The sequence below is a fragment of the Eurosta solidaginis genome, chromosome 1 (assembly GCF_040869045.1).
Source record: "Eurosta solidaginis isolate ZX-2024a chromosome 1, ASM4086904v1, whole genome shotgun sequence".
Classification (NCBI taxonomy): Eukaryota; Metazoa; Arthropoda; class Insecta; order Diptera; family Tephritidae; genus Eurosta; species Eurosta solidaginis.
In genome coordinates, this window is record NC_090319.1 from 325,827,978 (window position 1) to 325,855,846 (window position 27,869).

General features: G+C 35.3%; 1 protein-coding gene across 4 annotated transcripts in view; it reads right to left on the minus strand.

Annotated features, from left to right (window-relative positions):
• Positions 1 to 2,883: 2,883 nt before the first annotated feature.
• Fmr1 (synaptic functional regulator FMR1) overlaps positions 2,884 to 27,869 on the minus strand; it is a 38,607-nt gene continuing 13,621 nt past the window's right edge. Inside the window, exons 3-13 of one of the 4 annotated variants that reach the window (XM_067762031.1) lie at positions 22,848 to 22,897; positions 15,205 to 15,522; positions 14,930 to 15,095; positions 14,788 to 14,855; positions 9,227 to 9,524; positions 9,005 to 9,136; positions 8,714 to 8,930; positions 8,508 to 8,636; positions 8,291 to 8,392; positions 8,140 to 8,214; positions 2,884 to 5,673 (exon numbers count right to left, since the gene is read on the minus strand). In XM_067762031.1, the coding sequence (XP_067618132.1) occupies positions 5,303 to 5,673; positions 8,140 to 8,214; positions 8,291 to 8,392; positions 8,508 to 8,636; positions 8,714 to 8,930; positions 9,005 to 9,136; positions 9,227 to 9,524; positions 14,788 to 14,855; positions 14,930 to 15,095; positions 15,205 to 15,522; positions 22,848 to 22,897 (1,926 nt within the window). In that variant the 3' untranslated portion in view covers positions 2,884 to 5,302. Of the gene's footprint in view, positions 5,674 to 8,139; positions 8,215 to 8,290; positions 8,393 to 8,507; positions 8,637 to 8,713; positions 8,931 to 9,004; positions 9,154 to 9,225; positions 9,525 to 14,787; positions 14,856 to 14,929; positions 15,096 to 15,204; positions 15,523 to 19,022; positions 19,126 to 22,847; positions 22,898 to 27,869 lie in introns of those variants that run through there. The other 3 variants (XM_067762030.1, XM_067762029.1, XM_067762032.1) reach the window with 3 other exon arrangements.

Here is a 27,869-nt window from a genome sequence, read left to right on the forward strand (position 1 = left end):
CGCATTCGCTTTGCTACCACCTGGCAAGGCGAATTCAGTAGAGGTGGTGTTATCCCATCAGCTGATTGCTTCTTCTTGATAATTTTCCATACAAAGCCTTGTACTGCAGCATGTCAGTTAATCGAAATCAATGAAAATTTTCTTTTGACTTGACATTCTTTTGTACGGCAAATTGGTTGAATTCGCTTTGCCACCACCTGGTATGGATTCGCCTTGCCACCTGGTATGGATTCGCCTTGGAAGAGTGCATAAATCTACATTAGGTAGGTGTATGAATACAAAAACAACAACTTTTGAATTTTGACTTGTTCAATAGATATGCTTTTTCAGCTAGTAGTCAGCACTGATGTATCAACCGATAAATCGCACGTATAATTTTAACCGTAGTGGAATGATCTACAAGTAGGTGACTATGTAATGCAAAATAAGAGTTAGAAAAGCATGCTCGGCTCAATAAATGTAGGGCAATTTATGTGCTGGGTCATTTGTGTACCGATAAATTCCCATTTTTGCCTTGAAGGGTGAATGATGAAACTTTATATTAATTGTGGGTTAATCTAGGTAGGTACCTTTACATTGAAAAAAGAAAAAATTTTTTATTTGGCTGGGTTCAAGAGATACATACAAACTGACAGAAGTTATCGATAGAACAAATGGACTTACATTGGGGTCACAAATCTGGACACCCTAGCAAACAACTGTTTCTAGCCTCAGCTTCAAGAGGGTTAAGGGAACATCTCCGTAAGCAATATGTTGAGAGCCGTCACCTGCCAACGTAGCCCTTTGATCTACACAATCATTAGGGCTCCAGACAAAACCGGTAAATCAATTTGCCAGGACGCGCCCGGTGAACCCCGTTATGAGGGGTGGCTTTTCGTAATTAGGTTTAGAACAAGGACGAGTATGAAATGCTCGTTTTCGCTTTCCATAACACAAAATGTCGTGGCGTCGTACCTAATGTTCGTAGCAATCGAATTGCATCTTTGTAAGTTGGACGTTCCTGATTTTGAAACTATGAAATGATTTTTTTTTTTATAAAAGTTAAAAAAACAAACACTGTTCACAATAGAAAATATTTTATAGCTTCAAATGTATTTTTGAACTCTTTTTAAATATGAAAACATACGTAATGGATGCGTTGCATACGATGTGTCCCCACATGACACCAGCCATCCTTTCAATTGTAAGTAATAACATACGCCTCTAACATCAATTTCTCTATGGTCCACCCCTGTTAAAACTTCTAGTTTCCTTGGACTCCAATTAGAGGACTTTGATGACAGTTCGTGAGTGGTCGATTGTTGTCGATAAAACGATTAACCCACGTAGCACCTTGAACGTTAATGATTGAACCTTGAATCAGGTCTGAATTGAATTGAAAAAATTTTAAATCATCTGTGAAAAATTATTTCAAACCGAAAAGAACAAAAGAAAAGAACTATCGGATTGCGATATTTTAAAATAAAATCGGGTCGGTTCGTAGTTCGGTTCAAAGCCCATCAATTGAGGGTGGTTCGATTTATGAACCTGTTGGAAATGCAATAGGTTTTTTACAAATGACTGTATGGAATTAAATTACATTAGGTTAGGTTAGGTGGTAGCTGCCCTGATGAGGAAAGCTCATATGGACAACCCGAAGGTCCGTTGTGATACCACATTCAACAAAAATAACGGTGACTTAGATCGAGCTACTTAGAGAATTGTTGGGTAGCAACGAGAAAGCTCCGAATGATACCGATCTCAACTTTGGATAAATCCTCGGGAGATCCAAGTGAGTCGCGACCGAAGTAATTTCGCCTAGTTCTGGCAAAAGCTGGGCAATCAAGCATAAAGTGATTTGGTGATTCCACCTCATCATCCTCCATACAACTGCAGCAGGATGGAGTTTCCAGTATATTGAGACGTACCGCATGGATACCCATGGGACAGTGCCCCTTCAAAACTCCAATGACCATTGATAGGTCAGCCTTAGTGAACCCAATAATTTCAGCAGACCTCCTGCCATCCACTTTCGGCCAGAAAGATCTGGCTACTCTGCAAGATGTGGTATCCGCCCAACGTTTGCTGAGGTGACTCGAGGCCCAGCTATGGAGGAGCAATCCACAGGTGGCCAGCGGAATCCCGAAATCCCTACAGCCATCTTCATCCGGTTCAGTTGTACCGATGCGGGCTAAGAGATCCGCTTGACAGTTATCCGGGATATCACTACGGCCCAGATAATCTTAATTGTAAAATAATTCGATGCAATCGCAAGCGAGGTCAGGCACTCTCAGACCACCCTCGATCGTACTGTAGTTGTGCTCAAGGCCTTGATAGCCGCTTGGCTATCAGAGTAGATATTAAATTCCCTAACCGTAGTAGCACTGGATATCATTTCATCCACCGCAACCTTAATCGCAGCAACATCCGCTTGGAATACACTGCAGTGATCAGCCAACTTAAACTTGCGGCTTACATTTAGCTCTTGACAAAACATTTTGGAGGTGCTCGCCGTGTCCAGTGCTTTCCACCAGACCAGCACCCCATATAGCAGAATCGGTTTGACCATCAATTAAATTACATTAATTTTCCACAAATCTAGTGCTGAACTAAGGCAGTTCGTCGTCCCAAACGTATCGGCTTCGCACCAATTTAACTTTCGAAGATGGAAAAGTTGGCCATTGCAGCCGCTCACACGAATTCAGCCTAATTCAACCCTAATCAACAACAAATAAGTCTTATTACACAAGACTAAGAATTAAAGTAGTTTGTAAGTAGATTTTATTTGATTTTTAATCACATCTTCATCCACCCTTTTGTACAAAACTAAACAACATCTGCATAACAGCCCCATAGCGTTAGCTAATAAAGAATTCTTCGCAATGAAATAAATAATAGACTCAATTAAGAAACGTCATATTATTCACGGTTTTGTAAAACGTAAATTGACAAATATATTTTTATTTTAGTATTTCTGTTTTTTCACTTGTTTTTAATGTTTTTCGTTTTTTATATATTTATATTCTTTGTTTTCATATTATATATCTTTCGTATTACACTCTTTCTGTTTTTTTTTCTTTGTTTTGCTTACACATAACTGACATTCTCATTTTTTCTTCAATTTTTGCATTACCCCTATAGCTTGCTTTCCTTTTGTATAATGTAATAAATTTTTATTTTTTTTGTTTTATATCCCACCTAACTTTTACGTTTTACGATTTTTTTTTTAATAATTTTTATTTTTATTTCTACTTCAAGAAGTAATTAATATACATATCTAAATTTATCCTGCCAATTAATATTTTTTGTTTTTGCTTTTTCTATTCACATAAGGATGAGCGCGTATGCATGCATGTAAGCGTATGTGCGCCTTTTTATGTTACGCCTTCAAGCATTTGCGCAAACGCCGTGCAGCATAAATTTGATTCGCAATTGCAGAATGTTGTTGCGATATTTTGTTGCACTTCTTTCTAACACATAAACATACATACATGCATACATTTCGATAGCAGTAGTTGTTGTAGTAGATTTTGCAGCTGTTGTAGTAATACATATGCCTTGGCCTTTTTTTATATTTATATGTATATTTTTTGTTTGTTTTCTTTTTATTCATATTTAAATAATTTAAGAGTATTGAATTAAATATTAAGTTAGTATATGACGCACTGATTGCGAAAAGAAAAAAAAGTATTAGAAATAATAAATGTTATCATTACAAAATAATTACAAAATAACAAAAAAATTCACGTAGTTGGTATGTAGAGATTTGATGTTGTTGTTGTTGCCGTTGTTTTTACATAAATATATGAGTACGTATTATTAAGTAGGAAATAAACAAATTTGGGGTATATCCTGATTTATTTATTTTTTTTATTACATACATGGCTATTGTAATGTTTTTCTTTTACAGAATTGCACACATTTTCGATAGCTAAAAGGTTGACGGTGTGGTGGGTATGGTTTTATTCCTGCTTTTTTTGTATATAGTATGTGTGCGTGGCAGCTGTTGTTATGATATTTATGTGCCGGAAACGAATAAAATTGCATATTCCAGCGCCATTTTTAAACATTTAATTCGGCATCTGTATGGAATCTAGTATTCGAATTGAAGTTCTCGGTTAGCTGTCGAAATTGGAGCTCTCGTTTAGAATTTTCGACTACTTAATTCATGCATTTCTCAAAAAAATCATTTTTCTTTTCTATAAATGCATTACGCAAACATTGGACAACTACACCTCGAAGGTATTGGCGATCATATATATGAATTAGGAATTTTGGTATCGAATTGCAAATTTGAAAAGGAAGAAGAAATATCAATAAAGAAAATATTGTATTGTAAAACGAATTATACACGTGAGCGTGCGTAAGTTACGCTAATGAATTATACATACACATATATATATGCATTTAATAATACGAGAGCGAGCTAAGTTAAAGTTATATTCGAAAGTATAAGTTAGTGAATGCGATATAGTAAAAAATGAAAGATAAAAATGATAATCAAACAAATTTTGGATGCCGTGGATGCCATTAAACTGATGCTGCAGTTTTTTAAACTTAGTCAGTCAAAGCAGTTAGCATGCAGCGCGCCGTTAAATACGCGTCAAGCTATGTTAGTGCTGTTTTATTAAATTTTAAATACGAACGAGTTAGAACTAGATAATCTCTTTAACTTCTATAATAAGAAAAAAAAAAAAAAAAAATGATTTCCCGGATTTAAAAGGCTTTGCTGCATACTAGCTACTATTTTATTAAGTAAATTTCTTTAATTATTATTCTCATCTTCATTTTTTTTTCGAATGTACATATGATGATGCCAATACTAAAGCAGCGCATTCATAATGCTTATGAAATGAATTTAATGTATTTTTAAATTTTTATGCTTATGGGCGTATGCAAATGTAAATGTATGTGTATAATTCGTTTTAATTTAGTTAGTATACTATTTTCTATATTTTTAAATATTAAGTTTTCTTTTATGTTATTTTTAATTCTTCATACGATCAATTTTTGTTTTTGAATTTTTAAAAAACTGTTCACTCAACTAACTAGAAGTTTTTGTTTATTTGTGTTTCTTTATATGGTATTGTATTTTTTATTATAATTTTCATTATTATTTTTGTTTTTATTATGTATATATTGTGTTTGTTTAGCTCATTCAATTCATTTAATGCATTGAAGGTATTAGGCTGCATCCAAACTCGTTTTATTGTTGTTTTATGATTCTTTTTTAAGTTTTTACTACATATTCTACCGTCGCTGCTTTTGCTGTTTTTGTTGTTGAGGCGTTTACATGCATTCCCATATCTTAATCCACTTCCCATTAGGACGTACCATTTACCAGAGTCTCGCGTTTATTGTTATCCTGTCCTTGCAGCGTATCCGCATGATTGTTTCTATTCTTGTTGTTGCGTCGTGGCTTTGACTGCTGCTGTTGTGGTTGTTGTTGTTGCGACTGTTGTGACAGTTGTGGTTGCTGTTGCTGTGGTGGTAACTGTTGTTGTTGTGATTTATCATTGTTACCTTTGATTGCCATATTACTGCCATCTTTGCTGTTCACACTCTGTTGTTTAGATCGCTCAGACGAGCTGCCAGCACCACCACCACCACCACTTGCTCCACTATTATTTTTGTTATCTGCGTTTTGTGGTTGTTTGTTTTGTTGAGGTTTGTTATTGGTAAGTCCACCATTCGCTACAAAAAATGTGATTTGTTTATAAATATTGATATCAAAACTAAAAAAGCTTTAAGCCAATAGTAAGCAAAAAGTTTCAAAAGTGATGTTATTAAGGGGCCAATTATGTAGTGCACTGTTAAGTTTTGTCCCATTCACTAAAGTTCACATTCGCCAGTATATAATGCTAGGGTGAGTGCTTTTATATTAAACGAGAAAAGAGAACATAATTTGACCTACAAATTTTCAGCCGTCCAGAAATTTTGTTAAATGGTTTTTGGAGAGGTTGTTTGTTATATGGGTAGAAACACACTTTTTGTGACGCATAAATTAAATGTAACTGGATAGTCTTGATAATATTGTGAGGGATATTATGATCACTAAGCGATACTACCATCACTAAGCCGATACTAAGCAGTATGTACGTAAACAAATCAATCATCATGTACACACATACATACCAGGTAGCAGAGAGATACAAACGCATGTCATCATCAGCCGAAGTAGTACTGACATATACACACTCATATGGATTCAAATTACAAATATACATGTATATAGCTGGTAAACAAGCATAAAGTTCACGAAATTACTAGACCTTAGGGAAAAAGGGTGAACGAAGCAACAGAGTATAAAAGCAGCGAAAGCTTAGTAGTCAGAATCAGTTTGATTTAAACAAGCAATTGATTGTGAAGTATAAGTGTTATTGTGAAGTACTTTCAAAGTAGTCTAATAAAGACCATTTTGCATTATTGAATATTGGAGTTATTTATTCGAACGTTAGCAGAAGGTTGCAAATAGGCGGAATTTCCCAAAATTCGTTACAATATGTATAAACCCTTAACACAAGAAATAAAACCCCAGCGGGTTAGGGGATCAGAATATACCCGCGGTAGGTATGCCTGTCGTAAGAGGCGACTAAAATACCAGATTCAAAGGGCTGTGTAGCGCAACCTTTTAGGTTGCCAGTGCAATATATAGCTTCTCCAAACCCAATTGTCAACCTCACCTATCCGCGGCGAATCCTGTTTCACTAACAGACGAGGCTCTGGCGACCCCAAGCTCCTCATGGAACTTGGGGGTATGGAGGGAGGGAATGGCCTGAAGGTTCAATGTGGCCACATAAATCGTTCCCGAGATGGTCGGGCTAGCACCTTAATGATGCTATGGTACCGGAGCGTACCGGATTTGTATCCGGCAAAGGACCATCACATCGATAACACTCCCCAAAGCCTTCGGGGAGCAACCTTATCGCTACAACAACAACAACAACAAGAAATAAAATCTGAATATCACAAATACACTTGGAAAATGTTGATATCTGATTTCTATTCCTTCAATTTCGTTGTTTTATATCGGTTAAACGAATATTGGAAAGTTCTCCTTGGACTTCCAATGCAAAAAAATTTTGAACTGATATTCTGTAAAAATCCTTTTTGAAGTAGTACTTTTGAAAAATATATTCGAAATGCGTTGGTTAAGCAAGAATCGCTGTCCTTGCAAAATTGTTGCATACATTTCAGTCGTATATCAAGCATTCATAGATTACACAGATTGAGGGGCAAAAGCACATTGGCAAACTCCACGCAAATGTGAGATATTGCTTATCATGGAAAGTTTTAATTTTCTTCATTATCGAAGTTTTCAGCAAAATACAAAAGCAATTATTACAGATTATTGCCCCTATTAAGGTTTACAACTCAACTCTCTTTTAGCTGAAATTTTGCATTTTGGTATTACAGATTACAACTCAACCTGTAAAAAAAATGTCGTTTGAAGTTGTCTAGTCTTACAGCTTTTTGTGGGATTACCGTTTACAACTTTGTGTTGGTGTAGTTGTCAAATACATCAAAATCTGATAACTGATTACTACCATTACCCGGCCTAAGAAGCAAAATGCTTCCTTAACCAAAAATTACCTAGAAATCTGCGAAAGAACTTAATTAGAAGCTCATAATTTATCACTAAAACGTTTTCTTACTTTGTGCTTGGTAGTTTCAATTGATTCGAGTGATCACGCGAATTGTTTCCCCATTCGCGACATGTTAATTTTGTCAACAACATTTTCGTCGTTATAAAATAAGTCTATGCTAATATCCATTTTGCTATTAATAAAAAAAAATCACTTGCAAATGCTTAAATTTTAGCCGCAAAGTGATCAGCGAGTTGTAAACGGTAATAGGGGCATATGATTTTTGGTGTTTTGGTACGCAAAAATATGTGGCTGTTGAAAATTGGACTAGGATGAAGCCTCCAGCGCCTTCAGAAACACAGATGGAATGAAAAAAAAAAATTTTGTTTTTTGCTGCTTCTGAATTTATTTTGAAAACAAATCTTTTGTTTTGCTCGCAGTATTCTCTCTGCGACAACAATTTTTGAAAGTCAGTATAGAAATACCTGGATACTTTTTATACCGAAGAATACGCATAGAGAACTAACATCACTTTTTGAAAATGTAAAAGTTAATTTGGCGACATCATACTCACTGTTATGAGCAGCATTGTTATTCTTTTGCCTTCTGCGTCTTCTTGAGCTTCCCTCGTACGATGAATTGCTTTCAGCTAAATTACAAAAAACACGCCAATAATTAAAAAATTATGCAATAAATATGTAAGCAATCTAAGTTTAAACACTAACCTCTCTCTACGCTGCTTAATTCACGTGTATCCTCACGCATATCTTCATTATGATTGTGGTAATGATCTCTATTAACATCTCTACCGTTTTGCTCTCTGCGTCCTATTTCACCAAACCATGCATTCATGAGAATTAATCAAACAACACCAAAAATAAAAGAATCAAAAAATATTAAATCAAACACTCGTGTTTGTGTTTTTGACTCTTGATATTTTACCATTTTGCTTACCACCGCCACCACCACGTCGATCGTTGCCGCCACGATAACCACCACCACCACCGCCACTGTTGCGATCGTTGTAACGATGATCACCGCGGGAATTGTAATCATCGTCGTCCCGCCGACCTGGATATCCAACATAAAACATATTGTTGGTAATTAATTCAATTAGACAATCTATTGATATCTCACATATATATTACCTTGATAGCGCTGATTGCCACCATTACCACCACCTCGTCCTCTACCACGCCCGCGCGGTCCACCACGACCCGAACGTACCGATTCAATATCACTGCTATAACCTCTTTCCGATCGTCGTGACACAGGGAAATTTTGGATGGAACCCATTGTGGACTCTTGTATTGCTCGCAGTTGTTGATCAATTTCCAATTTCTCTTGGCGAAGCAGTTCAACTTCCTGAATAAGTTATCATATTGGTAAAAGTTATAATTTTTTTTCTATAAATGGTTTTTGTTAACAAATTAACTAACCTTCAAATGCCCTAAATGATATTCCAGCAACACTTTGGCGTTCGAAATACTTTCAACGGTACCAATGAACACAAACGGTACATGACCATGCTCGCGTGGTATATTTTGATCTTGTTCGTCATCGCCTGCGATCTGTGTGAATCCCAACGCATGCAATTTTCAAATAATGAATAATTAAACAAATTGAACGAATTATTTTTATGTAATTTTTTTAGTGTCTACCTTAATTCGAAATACGCCACTCTTGTCCACAATTTCCTGTATAATACGGCCGTTCTTACCAATCACTTTACCCACTAGCTCTCTAGGAACCTGAAAGAATTCCTCAGCGTATTCGAGCATAGAACGTGCTCGTTGGACAGCATCCTCAGATTCACCGGTGATTTTGAAAGTGCAAGATTTTTCCTCCAGTTCAATGTTTGTAACACCTTCCAGTAGGCGAGCGGCTTGAATATTGGCACCATGTGAACCTATTGCCAAGCCCATTAGATCTTCACGAACTTGAAACTCATCGGTATAGCTGTAATTAACAAAAAAAAGTCGAATATGAAAATGAATAAGTTGAAAATAAGGTAGATTGAAGTGTCTTCGAACTGTGGGTATGCATGAATTTGAGCACATCGAATTGTAGTTGCGAACACGAAAAAAGCAATGGCAATGGTCAGAAATTTACGTCAATTATATTGCTCTTTTTTATTTGCGCTAATTTAATTAAAGAAAAACGATTTATAGATTGTGTAAGAGACCCTTTGCCAACCAATCTCAAAAATATTTTCGAAAAATTTTGAAAATTCAAGAAGTATGCATGAAAATTTTGAATTTTATATTTAAAGTTTTTCAGACGTTTTATTCGTATGCACTTTTGTAGCCCTAATAAAAATTTGGAACTTTGAGCTTGTTTGAAAGAAAAGCTAAAACACCATTCGAAAAAATTGTAAAAATTCAATACGAGTTTCGAGACATACCATGCACCAGAATTGTTAAGGAATGGAATCACCTTGACAAAATGCAATCCATGCATTCCAATTCCGGGACTGACACTTTTGAATTGCACCTTTTATGGGTTTTTTGTTTGGTTTTTTGTTTTGTTTTTTTTTTTTTGGAATAATGAATCATATTTTAAGTCTTTATTCCTTTTTGTTAGTCCGGACTAATACTAATTACTCCTTTTTGCATTCCCCATGCGGAATAATAAAATTCAAAAGCGTTCCTCTTATGGAATTACAAAACTCAAAAGCTTTCCTTTTTGTTAGTCCGGACTAATTATTCCCTTTTGCATTCCTCTTATGGAATAACAAAATTCAAAAGCATTCCTAATGTTATTAAGATCACATATTTTGATATTAAGTGACCATTATTCGATCTTTGCAACCAAAAGAGCAAATTTTACAATTATAGGTGCCAGTTTTTCAGTGCGAATTTAAACTACAGTTAAAGGAAATGTTAGCTTTACTTTACCAATTTGCCCGTTTAAACTAATAAGAGTTAAATGCTCTCATAATTTGACGGTTTGGTTACGCGATTTAATTTTACGTTTTGTTATTTCGTTATTAAAAGAAGCAAAGCTAGAAGTAAGCAAATCTCACAAAAAGCGCATTCAACTGTACTGCCGTCCACAGCAAAAGGGCAGTAAAGTGCAGTTACTGCTTTTTAGGAATTTTCATGCCAATAGATTTTTGCGGTTACAATTTACTCATTAACTAAATACATAAACAGGGTCTTAAATTTGAAGTTTTCTTGAAAAATCTTGAATTTCCCAAATAAAAAATCTATTTTCTTCGCTTTTACTTTTTACACTTTACTGCCCCTTTTGCTATGGACAGCGGTGTAGTTGTTGGTAGTATAGAATTTTCCACATCTCAGAAATGCAATAGATTTACTGCAATTGCAGTAAAGATCAAGAATTTGAACCTGCGCAAAGTAATGTGATTTATTTTGAAACCTATTTGATGTTGCGAAAAAAAAACCAAGTATATAAATTTCAAGTACTTGTCATCAAATTATAACATCTTATTAGTAGTTAAGATATTAAAAAAAAAATCTGGCGGCCGCCGTGGTGTGATGGTAGCGTGCCCCACCTACCAAACCGGAGATCCTGGGTTCACGCCCCGGGCAAAGCAACTTCAAAATTTTTAGAAACAAGTTTTTTTAATTAGAAGAAAGTGATTTGGCTAGTACTCCGAGTGTATTTTTGCCATGAAAATCTTCCCAGTAAAAACTCATCTGCTTTGCAAATGCCGTTCAGAGTCGGCGTAAAACATATAGGTCACGCCCAACAGGCAAAATTAATAGGAGTACGACGCAAGTTGGTAGATAAGCTCGGCCTGAAATCTCTTCGGATGTTATCGCGCTTTACATTTATTAATTTAAATGAAATTCAGTATAAGTGTATGTAGTTCAAATCATACAAAGGAATGCAAAGGATTATAAAATAATTAAATGTAAGGCGCGATAACCTCCGAAGAGATTTTAGGCCGAGCTTCTCTCCCAATTTGGTCGCAACGGATTGCGAAATGCATTTATCCGAGTATTGCAGTCCGATGAACGCAAAAAGGAATAATTAGCACGGAATGCAAAAACGAGTAATGACTAAAATTATTTTTTTATTATTCCAGACTAACAAAAAAGAATTGCAGTTATTCCAAGTGGAATACATTCCCTGACTACTCTGAGAAGTACTTAGTTATACTAAGCGCCGTTTTCTCATGTGAACTTTAAAATTTATCTGCCCTCAAATACAAATATTTTTCAACAATTGTTTATCTTACAGATAAACCTTAAATCTTACTTGAGAAAACGGCCCCAAAATAGGTAAAGCTGCAAAACTGCATACTCTAAAAACTTCTAAACAAAAAATTCTCAAATTTTTTAAAATATGGGATTGGTTTGAGTTTCAGTTACACAATACAGTTTTTTTCTTAAACTATTAAAAATAAAAATATATATATAAATTATTTAATATTTTCTAATAGTTAAGCAATTCACAAGAGTGTATTTTTGTTTCCTTGTTTTTAACGAATAGGAGGTGCTGTGAGTTCAATTATTAATTAGTTATAAAATTCGGTCCTATAGTTTCGGAGCCAGCGCAAACAAACGATCAAATCTTTCCATTTTATAATATTAGTTGAAATTACTTTACAACATATATAAAACAAAGCTATTTTATACTTGTAACTGATGTCCAGAGAGTGCTTAGATGATGGAGGGAATACTTCTCTGCTCTCCTAAATGGAGGCAGCGATTCACCGCGCAGAGATGACGAACTCGATTCCGCAATCGATGATGAAATATATGATGGAATATATGTCCCCCCGCCCGATTATGACGAATAGCAATAACCAGATTGAAAAACAACAAGGCCGTGGGCGCTGATGGATTGCCTGCGGAGCTATTCAAGTACGGCAGCGAGGAGTTGGTAAGGCGCATACAACAGCTTCTTAGCAAAATATGGGCGGACGAGTGCATGCCCGACGATTGAAATCTTCTTTGCCCAGTCCACAAGAAGGGGGATACTGCAAAATGCACCAACTATCGTGGAATCAGCCTTATTAATATCGCATATAAGGTCCTTTCAAGTGTATTGCGCGAAAGATTGAAGCCCACCGTGAACCGGCTGATTGGACCTTATCAGTGCGGCTTCAGACCTGGTAAATCTACCATCGACCAGATTTTCACAATGCGCCAAATCTTGGAAAAACCCCGTGAAAAGAGAATCGACACACATCACCTCTTCGTCGATTTTAAAGCCGCCTTCGACAGCACGAAAAGGAGCGCCTATATGCCGCTATGTCTGAATTTGGTTTCCCCGCAAAACTTATACGGCTGTGCAAAATGACGTTGAACAACACCACCAGCTCGGGATTCAAGGGGTTGTGTAGCGCAATATATAGCTTCTCCAACCCAATTGTCAACCTCACCTTCGAGCGGCGAATCCCGTTTCATTAACAGACGAGGCTCTGGCGACCCCAAGCTCCTCATGGAACTTGGGGATGGGGAGGGAGGGATGGCCTGAAGGTTCAATGTGGCCATATAAATCGTTCCCGAGATGGTCGGGCCAGCACCTTAATGGTGTTGTGTTACCGGAGCGTATCGGATCTGTATCCGACAAAGGACCATCACATCGATAACACTCCCCAAAGCCTTCGGGGAGTAACCTAATCGCTACAACAACAACAACAACCACCAGCTCAGTCGGAATTGGGAAGGACCTCTCCGAGCCGTTCGAAACTAAACGAGGTTTCAGACAGGTTGACCCCCTATCGTGCGATTTCTTTAATTTGATGCTGGAGAAAATTATACTGGCTGCACAACTTAACCCCACTGGAACAATATTCTATAAAAGCGTGCAATTACTGGCATATTCTGATGACATTGATATCATCGGCCTAAACACCCGCGCTGTTAGTTCTGCTTACTCCAAACTGGAAAAAGAAGCGGTAAAGATGGCTTTGATGGTGAATGAGGACAAAACGAAGTACCTGCTGTCATCGAGCAAAGAGTCAGCGCATACACGCCTTGGCAACCACGCTACTGATGGCAGCCAAAATTTCGAAATAGTAAACGACTTCGTTTATTTGGGAACCAGCATCAACACTAGCAACAACATCAGCACTGAAATCCAGCGAAGAATCAATCTTGCCAATAAATGCTACTTTGGACTAGGTAGGCAAAGTAAGTAAAAAAAGTAAAGTCCTCTCTCTACGAACGAAAATAATACTCTACAAGTCACTTATCGTACCCGTCCTGCTATATGGGGCAGAAGCATGGACCATGACAACAGCAGATGAAGCGGCTTTGGGAGTGTTCGAGAGAAGTTCTTCGAAAGATTTATGGACCTCTACGCGTTGGCGATGGCGAGTACCGAGCTATACGCAGACATCCACATAGTCCAGCGAATTAAAACGCAGCGGCTGCGCTGGCTAGGCGATGTAATGCGAATGAAAGATGATGCTCCGGCCAAGAAAGTGTTTCTATCGGAACCCGCCTATGGAAGCACAGGTAGAGGGCGGCCCCCACTCCGTTGGAAGGACCAGGTGGAAAACGATTTAAACTCCCTTAGTGTGACCAATTGACGCCGGTTGGCGGAGCGAAGGGGCGACTGGCGCGCCTTGTTGGACGGCCATAACCTTAGACGGTTAAGCGCCATTTAAGTGAGTATTTTATACTTTTATTACTCTAATTTTTTTACGAGTTGTCAAAAATAAATTTCAGAGAACTTTTTTCTCTAAAACTTTAAGATCCATTTCATCTTTCGATATTATTCCGAATCATACAACGGTGCAGGTATAATAAATACTAATAAATCGGTTCACTGGAATGACCTATAAAGTTCAACACAGTCATATCAAATCGTTCACGTGATGGTTAGTACTTTAATGGAACTAGTTGCCGGAATTTAGCGGTTTTATATCTGGCAAACGACCATCAATACCGATAACACTCCTCAAAACCTTCGAGTCGACAAAGAGGTGGTCGGTGTCAATTCTCTTATCGTGGGTTTTTTCAGTGGATTAAGAGCATAGTGAAAATCTGGTAGGCTGCAGACGTGGTAAATCTTCTACCACGTCTGCAGCCGCACTGATAAGTTTGCCGACTTTGAGCTTCAGCCTTTTATACATTGCGCCAGATAGAACCTTCTTGAAACCTAACGTTACCTGCCGGATTATCTGGTACGATTTTCGTGCATCACTCCATTCAACCAGCATTTGAAGCTATTCCTCGTTTGTGCAACAATTACGCTTCTGTACCTCTTAAGTGCTTATTAATAAATTTTATATACTCACCCACGGTTCAGCAGCTTGGTTGATTCCAACTGGCGTGCAGCTTCTTCCGTTCGTTTCAGCAGCATAACCTTAAAACAAAAAAACAAAATTTGTTATAACCAATAATATGAAACAAAACATTATATTCCAGTTTCAGTCAAACCTTCTGTGCCAAATTGCGAAAATGCATGTCCTTTAGCATGCTGGCTCGTTTCTGAGTGTAATCCCATTTTGAAATTACAATCAGGCTATCCAAATCACGATTATACACACATACACCCGCACCTATTGTACGTTGAAATTCCTTGTGTATACCATCCTTTTGCGCTCTGTTTCATAAATATCCACGCAAAAAAGGAAAAACAAATAATATTTTATAATTGCACAAAAAAGGAAAATATTAATTGAACGATAACAGCAGCAACAATAATAACTCACTCCTCTCGCAATTCCTCGGGTACGGGTATCGAAAACTGATAAAACGACTTAGGCGTCAATGGCGGATTTTGATTTTTAAGGCGCAAACGCTTCAATTCGCAGATTTCGGTATACGGTGTTTCGAAGCCTATGTACGCCACAGCACAAATCTCAGCCTTAATCATTTTTATGGAAGCAATCCACCAACCACATGATTCACGTTCCGTTGAACGAGTGAACACTTCAACCTCCATTCCTTCCTCAAAGGTGGGAACAGTTTCATTCTCTTCGGGCGGGAAGCGAACATTTGAGAAAGGATATTTTTGTACCTCGGGACAGCTGCATCGTTAATCAAAAGGCATTGTTGAATTATGAGCGACATGTGGCCATCGGAAACGAATGAAGAGATGAAAGCATAATTGAAAAAAGTTAGTTAATTAAGAAAAATATACATGAACAACGAAAAATATACATGAACAACGAAAAATATAAAATATGTAACATAAACAAGGGCCCTTAGTGACAGTCAAAGATAATTAGTGAACTGATTTTTGAATAATTGAGAAAACAAACAAACAAATTTGAAATGTAAGACGACTGCATGTACGCACATGCTGCTCTTAAGGCATTTCTGTGATGCATTCCTTTAACAACGACTTAAAGCCCCGTCACATAAGCAGTTTTTCATATAGATGCGTTTAACACAATCGTATGTACTATGAGTATATTGCACGTATTTTTATGGGGAACGGTAGATTGGGCGACACTAGCGCCATCTGACATGAAAAAGTAGCCAACTTGCAACTTTTGTTGCAAGCAAAGCATAAGAAGAATTTAACATTTGCTTTGGCTAAGGACACTTGTATAGGGAGAATGTTTATAACAGTGCTTCGCGAAATTTTGTATGTAAATGGGCAAGGCGAAATAAACTTCAATTGGCAAGTCTGAACTTCCTTCATATTTATAAACACAACATCTTGGTTGATGGTGGGGATGTTACTGGAATGCATAAGCTAAACGCATCTATATTAAAAATTTCATTGTGCTGCGGCCTTTAACAAAATTTTGTATACTTCAATAGCATTTGCGTCCAAATGAATTATAAGTTTTGGACAGGTGTTGTATCATTCTGAAATTAATGTACAAACATTAATACATAGTTGCCACTCTGATGGGCATACTTAGCGCAGCAAGACACAACAAAGAAATGCTATGCTATAACTTCATACAGTGGGAAATTTCGAATATAAATTCGAATGTACTATGCACGAGTTAAAATGTATGAGAACTTTTTTTTCTCGTAAATAGTGAATGTTTCGACCCTACACAGTGAAAATTGATGAAAGAAGAAAATTACATAAATTAAGAATGATTTGAGTTTCGAAAATTTTTCGAAGTTGTTTTAGTTTTCACTAGCCGTGTTTTTTACATGTATATATATATGTACATCTTCATTTGCAACTAAAAACACGCTCATGGAGAATTACATATGGTATATTCAAGTCATAGTGTATAACGCATACCAAATTTAAAGTGAAGAACAGTGGAGACACAACTCATTTTGTGCGCAACAATTTCATAAGTGTAGATAAATGTATGCACTTAACATGCCATATAAAGTTTAAGTGCATATGTATATACATGTAAAACAAACACGGCTACTGTAAATTAAGAACTATTTTAAATGGGTATAAGTTCTAAAATGGTTCAAATATCATAAAGTTCTTCAGGCTGTACTTTTTCATGACAGCTGCTAACACGAAAACAGTAGTTAATATTATTAGCTAATTTTCTTATTTATTTTCATTTATATACCCTTCTATGAGCTAAGTGCCTAAAACTGAACAAACCTTTTAAAAAAATTCTTAAAATATATAGCAAGAACGATTTGTTTACCAACTCCTGTTATATTTCATGCGTTCATCAAACAAAAACACAGAAAACAAGTAAGGGTGTCTCAGTTCGGGTGTAACCGAACATTATATACTCAGCGTGAGCTTCAATTGTACATTTCATTTCAGACAAATTACTTTTCTACATAACACGTGGCACGCCCGTTAAAAAAAAATGTCTCCCCATTTCCTCTTACAATAAAACTTGATAAGTGAAATATCATTGATTCAAAACTATTTTTTGCTAAGTTACAGCTTATTATTCTAGTTTAAGACCCTTTTAAACTTGTTTTATATCTAAGTTGCCGTGATCTTTAACCGATTCCGTCCATATTTACTAGAAATATTTTCTGCTATAAGGAAAATATGTGTACACAATTTCATTACGATACGTTAATTTTTCTTCGAGTTATGGCTCCCGAAGCATAGAAAATTGCTTAGTCATAGAAGGGGCGGTGCCACACCCATTTTCAAAAATGTTTGTGTTTTCCAATTTAATGTTATAATTCAATTTAGAAAGTAAAATTCTATTGATACAAAGCTCTTTTTCGCTAAGATATAGCTTATTATTTTCGTCTACGACCCTTTTAAAAATCTTTTATATAAAAGTGGGCGTGGTCTTTAACCGATCTCGTCCATTTCGCCTAGAAATATTTCTTGCTAAAAGGAAAATGTGTGTAACCAATTTTATTAAGATCCGTTAATTTTTCTTCGAGTAAGGGTTCCCGAAACAGAAAATTGCTTAGCCATAAAAGGGGCGGTGCCACACCCATTTTTTTAAATTTGAAGTTTTTCCTATTTATTGTTATAAATCCACTTGGGAAATGAAATACCATTGATATACAGCTCTTTTTTGAAAAGATATAGCTTATTTTATTCGTCCACGACCCTTTTAAAAATATTTTATATAAAAGTGGGTGTGGTCCTTAACCGATTTCGTTAATTTTTCTTCAAAGCATTCCTTATAGTAAAGGCAACCTCTCTGCCGAATTTTGTTACAATAGGTTTAACGATTTTTGACTTATGATTAATAATATTTGTAAAATTGATTTTATCACAAGTGGGCGGTGCCACGCCCATTTTAAAAAGTTTTTTCAAATTTTTATCAAGAGTCTCAATATCAGTCCACATGTCAAATTTCAACATTATAGGTGTATTATTTATTAAATAATCAGGTTTTTTGTGTTTTCCAAAATGTTATATACTTTTATATAAGTGGCCTTGGTTATCATCAGATTTCGCTCATTTTCAATAACAATCTATTCTGGATCCAGATAAGCTCATGTACCAAATTTGGTGCAGATATCTCAATATTTACTCAAGTTATCGTGTTAACGGACAGAAGGACGGACATGGGTCAATCAAGGTTTTTTTCGATACTGATGATTTTGATATATGAAAGTCTATATCTATCTCGTTTCCTTTATACCTGTACAACCAACCGTTATCCAATCAAAGTTAATATACTCTGTGTGCAAAGCACGCTGAGTATAATAACCACAGGCTTAAATATGTGAAAGTTAAAACACAGCAAAGTTAAGACGATAGATAACACAAAACTATGATTAGGGATATTCAAGGGTTGATAAGCGCTTTCCCTTTTTTAAGATACAAAGATACGAAGTGTTTTTTTGAATTTTCTTCTTTAAATACATCGAGGATTCTGATTAAAATTTAGCAATTTTTTACAAATTATGCCACTTATATAAACTTGTAAAAGAAATTATGCGATACGCACAAAAATGCATTGTAAATTCTGTGCAAGGATTATAAAAATAAGTTTAAAATTCCTTTTTTTTTCAAATTCGGGTTCTTTTGTTACAGTTCTAATTTTTGCGAAAGCAAATGTTTTTTTTTTTTCTAATTTGCCAATTTTTTATCGTTATCGTTTTTGAATTTTTTTGTAGGATTTTGTTTTGAGCTTTACAGTTTCAAAATTATAATTACGCAAGTTGAAAATTTCGCCTCCCTTTTACGGCCAAACTATAATTCTAAGGTAATAACAATTGTTTATATTTCGATAGGTTTTCTCAAGGAGCGCTGCAGGTCATTAAACAAACAAATTAAACATTGCACTAAAATATCAATTTAAAAATGGCCCCACTGCTAATGCCAATTACGTATACAAACGATGAGAATGTTTACACTCACACTACGAACGCAACATGTGTTTGATGTTGTTGTGTTGAGAAAACCAGCATACCGAAAGAAAAATGAATTAAGGTGATTGAAAAGGAAAACCAAGGAAAGAAAGGAAGAAAAGGGAAAGAAAAGGGGGTGAAAGGGAATGAAAGAGTGGTGGAATTTCAACCTTTCAACCCACTGGGCGAATTGCGGTTTATTAAAAATTCTTTATTTTAAAAACGTCGATATATATTTATTTTAAATGCGCGATATTTGCATAATTTGAAATTTTTTTTTATTTCTCAAAAAATAACAATAAATCCGAAGTTGCTGCTTCAAGTATTATACAACTTCAAAATTTCTGAAAACTCGTTAATAGATTTAAAACTGTGTTTTTGTAGTGTTTTTTTTTTTTGGGATTTGGTTGTTTTTTGCAGTTTCCAAATTTTAGGAAGCATCAAAAATTATTTCGCACTTTTTATACCTTTCATGAACATGAAATGGTATATTAACTTTGGTCCGATGTTTGTAACGTTGAGAAATATAGAAGATAGACTCACCATTAAGTATACCGAATTGATCAGGGCGACGAACTGAGTTGATATAGCCATGTTCGTCTGTCCGTCCGTCTGTCTGTTTGAACGCAAACTAGTCCCTCAAATTTTGAGATATCTCAATGAAATTTGGCACAAGGATGTATTTTTGTATTATATTAGACATTTGTCGGATCCGGTAGAATCGGACCACTATAACGATCAGACCCATACAACTGATCGTTCAGATAAGACGATTTTGGTCATTCCTACCGCAATTTAGAAAGTATAAACGTGAAACTCGGTGATATATATTCTAATATATCTTAGAAGATATCCTGAAAAAATCACTTTGATCGGGGCTATATATAATATATATCACATACAACCGATCGTTCAGATATAAAGATTTTTGGCCATTTCTCCATTAATTTAGAAAGTATAAACGTGAAACTTGGTGATATATATTTTAATATATCATAGAACCTTTTCTGAAAAAATCACTTTGATCGGAGCTATATATAGTATATATCCCACACAACCGATCGTTCAGATAGAATGATTTTTGGCAATTTCTCCCTTAATTTCCAGTATAAAAACGTTAAACTTGGTGATATTTATTCTAATATATCATAGAAGATTTCCTGAAAAAATCACTTTGATCGGAGCTATGAGTATATAGTATATACCTATCCCATACAACCGATCGTTCAGATAGAAAGATTTTTGGCCATTTCTCCCTTAGTTTCGAATATAAAAACGTGAAACTTGGTGATATATTCTAATATATCATAGAAGATTTCCTGTAAAAATCATTTCGATCGGAGCTATATATAATATATATCCCATACCGATCATGCAGATAAGGGGGGTTTTTGCCATTTTTTATTTTATATTTATCTTAAAAATCGTTTAGGTTCGTAGATCTTTTCACTATATATTTCTTATCTTATACATCCGATTATTTGGAGATTACGAACGGGATAAGATTATTGTTCAGCCCCATTCATGAAAGGTATGAAGTCTTCGGCACAGCCGAAGACAGTCCCGTCCTTACTTGTTTTTAGTTAATTTTACCAAATTTTCGAATAACTGTTTTTTCAAATAAAAAAATGATATACTGAAAAATTTGAAGCTTTTGTAACTTTTAGTGAGACTTGCATTACTTATACGAAGTTTTTTTTTTAATTTTTTTTTTATCAAATTGCTAATTCTGAGAGACAATCTGTTTTTTATTCAGTTTTTTTTTCATTTCTGAATAGTTACGGTATCTGCAAGTTCAGAAATTTTGAACTTAAAATATTGATTGATTTGAAAAAAAAAAAATTGAGAAGTTTTGAATTTTTGATTTTTATAAACCAAACAAATTCAGTACAAAAAAAATTTTTTTTTTTTTTGCATTTTCTGTATTATATTTCAGTTTTCCCTTTCTACATTCGTAATATTTCCACCGCCTTAGTTTTTTTTTTTTATACATTCGAATTTCCCAGAAAACATGGTAAGAAAGTGAAAAAATAAAAAAAAAATAAAAAAAAAATCAGAAAAGATTTTTATAATAAATTTATTTGAATGGCGTACATAAACAATTAATTTTTCTAAATTCGCAATTAAATTTCGTTTAAAAAGTTCTATTCCAGCTTAGAAATCTAGCGAAGAATCACTCTTGCCAATATATGCTACTTTGGACTAGCTAGCAATTGAAAAGTAAAATCCAATCATGTTATACTTCCCCTTCCTGCTATAAGGTGCGGAAGCATGGATCGTGACAATACCAAGTAAGGCGGCTCTGGCAGTTTCGTGAGAAAAGTTCTTCGAAATATTTACGGACCTCTACCCGTTAATCTTTACGCAAACATAAGCATAGTCCAGCAAAATAAAAAGAAGAGTCTAAGCTGGCTATGCCATGATATGCGGATCAAAGACGACCATAGCCGTTTAAACGGTTATCCTTTATCGAATTATTTGATTTGACAACAAATCATTTCCTTAAAATTGATCACAGTGCACCGGTACAGAAGAATTCGATGACCCACAAACAAACAAATGCTATCAGCCAGCGAAGTATGAAACAATATCGCGAACAGTGAATTGATTGTGAGGAAGAAAAAAATCTAATCTACGAATAAAAGCAGCGGAATATATATCTTTTTTAGCAACTTTTGGCAGGATGCCAAAGAAAATGATCGCATACATGCTTATACTTGTGCTCTGAGGCAACAAATCAGCACACAATATACGCAAACACAGCAAACAGTTGACATGTGAGCTACTGAGAGTTAGATGAGCCAACCGATGCTGAGAAAATTCTCGGTCATAAAAGCAGCAGCAACTCGCCACCAAATTTCTTTCCGGATACACTTCATTTTTCATATATTGGGCATACATTTTCTTATTTGGGACTGATGAGATGTTTGTATAAATATAAATAAAAAGTTGAAATAAAAATGCATGTGCACAACTTTCAAAATAGGTCAAATGATAAAAACTAAGATGCGTCATTTTCTAGTTCATTTACGTCCCACAGTGTGCATACGTATGTATATCTTTACATGTGTATTAGAAAAAAACTTTGGCGGGACAAATCTTTCAATTGTTTAGTTCTTTATAACTATTACTAAATTTTACACATTTTATGTTTTGTTGTTGTTTTTATTTGTTTGTACATACTTATGCGTTAGCTATGCTCAAAAAAACTTTACAACATTAAAGTGCTCGCTGCGCTTTTTGTCTCGTCTCCAAAACAGACGGAGGCACATTCATATACAAAAAGACAAAACGCAAACTAACAGAAAAGCAGCAACGCGCCTATTAGCAACTAAAAATAAACTATCTATTCTTGTGCGTACGCCACATTCGACACATATTTAATACAAATGCGATGGTGAAATTCAACTATCAAAGCGTGAACGACATGAGATTTTAATTAATTTACATTCAGCACTGTTACTGAAATTACATGCTTTATACAGATGATAATATCAGGTAAAGTTAAGCCCTCAAAAGTTTTCAGAAGTTGGTGTTCCAATGTAATTTAGTTTCTTTTTTGATTAACTTTCAAGCATGAAAAATAATGGAAATATTGTTCTTTAAAAATTTATAAAATATTAAGACTTACCCATCAACTTCCACGAATACACCATCGTCACACACTGCTGTTACCATGCCCTAAACAAAAAAAAAAAAAAAAAAAAAAAACAATAGTAAATTAGCATACTGACTGAGTTATATATCAAATTATTGCTATGCCTTATTAAGTTTAGTTTGCTTAAAATTTGTTATAATTAAATACATCGAGCCATAACCGCGAATGGACTTAAGCGCTACAAATTCCAACTTTCTATTTCTGATAGCCTATCGCCATTCACAACAACTACATAAACTTCATAGCTTTAGGATAAACCGTTGCAAGTTATGGTAAAAGCATTTAGGCCTTAAGCGACAGCTTGTATAAGTAGATGTCGCTTAAAACTTTTTGCGGGTTATTGCTCGATATTTTCAAATAATTTTGGTGTACACAGTTTGGTAGCAAAATTAACATCTGGTATCTTTACTGAGATAAAACGTTCTATCCTAATTAATAAATATTTTATTAACATAAATTTAGTGTTTCTTTTAAAATATATTTATGGGATTCACAAAAGTGTCGTATTTGTTGCTGAATATAAAGTTGCGAGTTGTTTCCATGGTTTTCAATTTGATTAAAACTTAGGACTTAGGAAAATGACACATATAGCCTGATATCTGTCCTGTTAACAGTAGCCAAGACGTTTGAAGCGGCCAGCATAATTTATAGTTTCTCTAACCCAATTGCCAACCTCATCTACCCGTGATGAATCCTGTTTCTTTAGCATCCGGGGTTCTGACGCCCTCAAGTTCCTCATGTAACTAGGGGTTGGGTGATGGAATCGCCTAGAAGGTTCAATATGGCTATATTAAATCGTTCCCAAGATGGTTGGGCTTATAACTTAATGGTGCTTGTTACCGGAACGTACCAGATATATGTACGCACAAAGACCATCAACATCAATAACACTCTCCAAAATCTTTGGAGTGTCAACAACATTTGAAGCTGTCCTGCTCCCTTAGTTCATAGCAAACTTGTGAGGTGCCTACCTGTGGCTTTCGAAAATTACATACCACCGTCACAGCGCTAAGCACAATCAACATAAAATGTCTGAGTCAAAAACCCCACCACAGAACAGAACACATAGTAGCTCTAGACTAGTCAAAAGCTTTTGACAGTCCATCACAACACGTTTCTGCAAGACTTGGAAGGGTAATTTTTCCACAAATTATTTGAGGGATCAGAAGGTATCGGTTCAATTCAGGACGGTGATAGTAAAACAAAGAATTGAAGAAGGTATGCCGCAGCATGGTGTCATATCCCACAATTGTTTAATTTTTAACTTAACTACAATCTTCCCATTTCGGCAAGCAAGCAACCTCCTTTGCACCTAAAGTTCTGAGCATTAACAAAATCTTCAAGATTCTCGCTGGCTGCACTTGGATTAAAAATCAACTATCACATATACATATAAAGTAATTGGCCAGCCGCTTGTGTGCTACGCATCTCAAATATGAACGTCGAGCTTAAAAGAAACACATTAGAGAGATGTGTTCTCATATCGCTAGATCACTGTGAGAGAATGGAAATGCTGCAAAAACAGTTTCTGTTAAATACTCAGAATCTGAGCATCCTAACAGACAATTTAATGATGACGCGGCCCACTCCCAGGGACAGCTCCGCAAGCACTCAGCATCATCCACAAAGAGTCGGCAGTCTTATGCCGATAAATATAAAGGAAAATTTAAGAGTTATACAAGACGTGAGTTAAAAGCCATTGAAGAATGCTGAAATTTCGCAGAAGCGTATTTCTTACTATTACATATATGTATATCGGGCTAATATTCGCAAAATCGATTGATAGCCACGCCCACTTAAAAAAGTGTTGAAGGCCTAAAGAACAATTTTCTAAAAAGATTTTAGATAACGCAATACCTGTGTTTTTATAAAAGACGTTACATAGCATTTGGTTTCCAAGATCAAATTGTAGACACCAACACGAACAATCCAATTTTCGAAAATGGGCGTGACTATGCGTCTTTCCATTTAACCTTCAACAGTACAAAGCATTTTTTGCCTAAAAAAATTTCGAAATCGTAACCACGCCTTTTTCAAATTTAGTTCAGAAAGTTGCAATTGAAGTTCCGAAATTTCTATTTAAGTTCAGACAATTACAATTGAAGTTCAAAAAATTGCAATTGAAGTTCAAGAGTTTTAAATAAATTTCTGAACTTCAATTGTAATTTTCTGAACTTAAATTAAAAATTCTGAAGTTCCATTGCAACTCTCTGAACTAAAACTGAAAAATTATAATGTCTCGAAGTGTGTGTAAGAGCCCACAACTTGCTATAGATGCATAATGTTCGGTTTCACCGAAACCTAGATTTCTTTTTTATGAAATAAGGCGAACCTAAAATGAACAAATATTCTTCCCAACGTAAGTGTAGAAATCTTATTAAAGTTTTAAGCAAAATCGCTACAACAGCATAATCAAAATACATCTTCGCCATCATATTTGTAGTCAAAAAAAAACATCAGTACCTTTTTATTCAAACAAACTTGTCTTCTCAACTCACAACAACATACTTATGTATGTATGTACGCAAATCAACTTATTCGAAAAGTGCTATATAAACATAAATAAACATCTCCTGACATTTTTCAAAAATGTCGCATATGCAATTTAATGCTCACATATTAAATTACCAACTTGCTAAATAAATAAAGATAAAGTAAATATACATAAACACCTATAGCCTAGACAGACGCGGGGTTAATTACGTTTGGATCAAGGAATCATTAAGATGCAACAAGGTTAGGGTAGTTTTCGACGGAAACCAAGCGATAAGCGAGTTTAGGAAAAAATTAACACAAAGGCGGAATAAGAACGAATGAAAATGCCGCGGTCCAAAAATAATGCCTATCGACAACAACTTAAAAAACAAATTACATCTATTCTACTTTAATGAGGAACCGGCAACTCTAACAGCAATTCTTTATGGTCCAATCCGGCAGAAAGGGTTAATTTCTTTGGACCTCCATTAGAAGATTGTGATGACAATTTCTGGAGTGACCGAGCCCATTGAACTGAGCGCAACATTACTATAAAGCAAAAGCTGTCATAAGGATCATGGTTGGGTGACTGTATGCACAAGGGTGTTAGGTTGATGATTTTCTTTAATACATGGTATAAATTACGTTGCTGTTGCTTAGGTGCGACCACTCACTAATTGTCATCAATGTCCTCTAACGGGAGTCTGAGCAAACTTGCAGAGAGAAAGAGGTGTTAAAGGTGTTGGTTCCACATTGCATTTGAAGAGATGTTTGGCGCCGTTGGGGACATATTACAAGCGGTATACATTAGGTATGTCGGAATTGATTATGGATAAGAGTTTAACCGATAACAGTATCCAGATCGAAATTGAGCTAGTGACGCATGTCTTTAGGGCAAAGAGGATAAATGTAATAAGAGCCACCAGTCTGGTACGAGTGGCGAGTAACTCGCTGGAAATTTAAAAAAATTGATGCCTAATGTTTTCTGAGAGGGACATTTTCAATTGTCTCGCATTTATCCATGCCGTGTAGGCGCCTTATGCAAATGCGATTTTTGGAAACAGAATAAATTAATTAATTAAATACAGTCGGAAAAATAAACACAAATACCCCACGAAAATGTATAGAAGACATTTATGCACATCTCGCAAAAAAAAAAAAACCTGCGACTACCATAACAAAAACATTTGTGTGCGGATTCATGGCTCTCTGGGTCAACTGCTCATTTGTGCTTCATACATTCCGCCGTCCAGCCCAGAAAGTATTTATAAGGCTCATGTAAATAATATCTTAAATCTTAAGCGAAGTTCAGGAGAAACGCAGCTATGTGTTCTGGGGGATTTTAATTTAAGTAATGTTAGCTGGATCTCTCTTGAAAACAATCTCTATTTAACTCCTACTAATATTAACAGCTCTTATGAATCGTATCTTATTGATAATTGTGGAGGGGTTGGTTTATCTCAAATTAACAGTTTCCATAATTCTTTACATCGCACTCTTGATTTAATTTTTGTAACTAATAATATTAGTTTTGTTATCTCGGAACCTGCGTCTTCAATTTCGCCACCAAACTTGCATCACCTGCCCTTAAAGCTTGAAATTCAGTTCTTTGAGTATTTCTGTATTCCTACATCAAATATGAAAAAATCGTTCAATTTTCGAAGATGTGATTTTAATCGTTTAAATTCTGCTTTACGTGGAGTTGATTGGGATGCTATGCTTGGCGAAAGTGAAGTTGGAAAGTCTTTCAATGTATTTAAAAATGAAATTCATAAGATTTGCGAAAAAATCGTGCCGATATATAAAAATAAAATTTACAAATCTCCCTGGCACAATAGTGCGCTCAAACATCTAAAAAATTTGAGAAACAAGTTCTTTAAAAAATATAAGTTTACTAATCAGCGTCGATTTTATGATTTGTTTATTGTTTATAAGAAAAAATTTAACAATCTTAATAAGTCTTTATATGCTAAGTACGTCAGAAATTTTGAGGTAAACATCAAGAGCAATCCGAAGAACTTTTGGAATTACATTAACTCCATGAAGAGCGTATCTAGCATACCGAAATCAGTAAGCTACAATAATATTACTGCCAACTCTGTTAATGATGCTGCTAATCTCTTTGCTGACTTCTTCTCGGCGAATTTTATCACAGATAATGATTTAACTGTGGAAGATACAGATAACATACACAAGTTAATTAAGTCTCCCTCTGCTAATAATTTTGGGTCACTTACTCTCACTGAGACAGACATAATTGAGGGGATTATAAAACTTAAAAATTCCTCCAGAACTGATGTTGATAATCTTTCAGTTATTCTATTGAAAAATTGTCCTTCTCTAGTACGACCCTTAATGATTATATTCAATAAATCATTGGAATCGGGTATTTTTATTGATGACTGGAAACAAGCATCCGTCACTCCCATTTTTAAGTCTGGCAACAAAAGTAACTGTTCTAATTACAGGCCTATTTCCAAATTGTCTACAACTTCGAAGCTATTTGAATGTGTTGTCAAT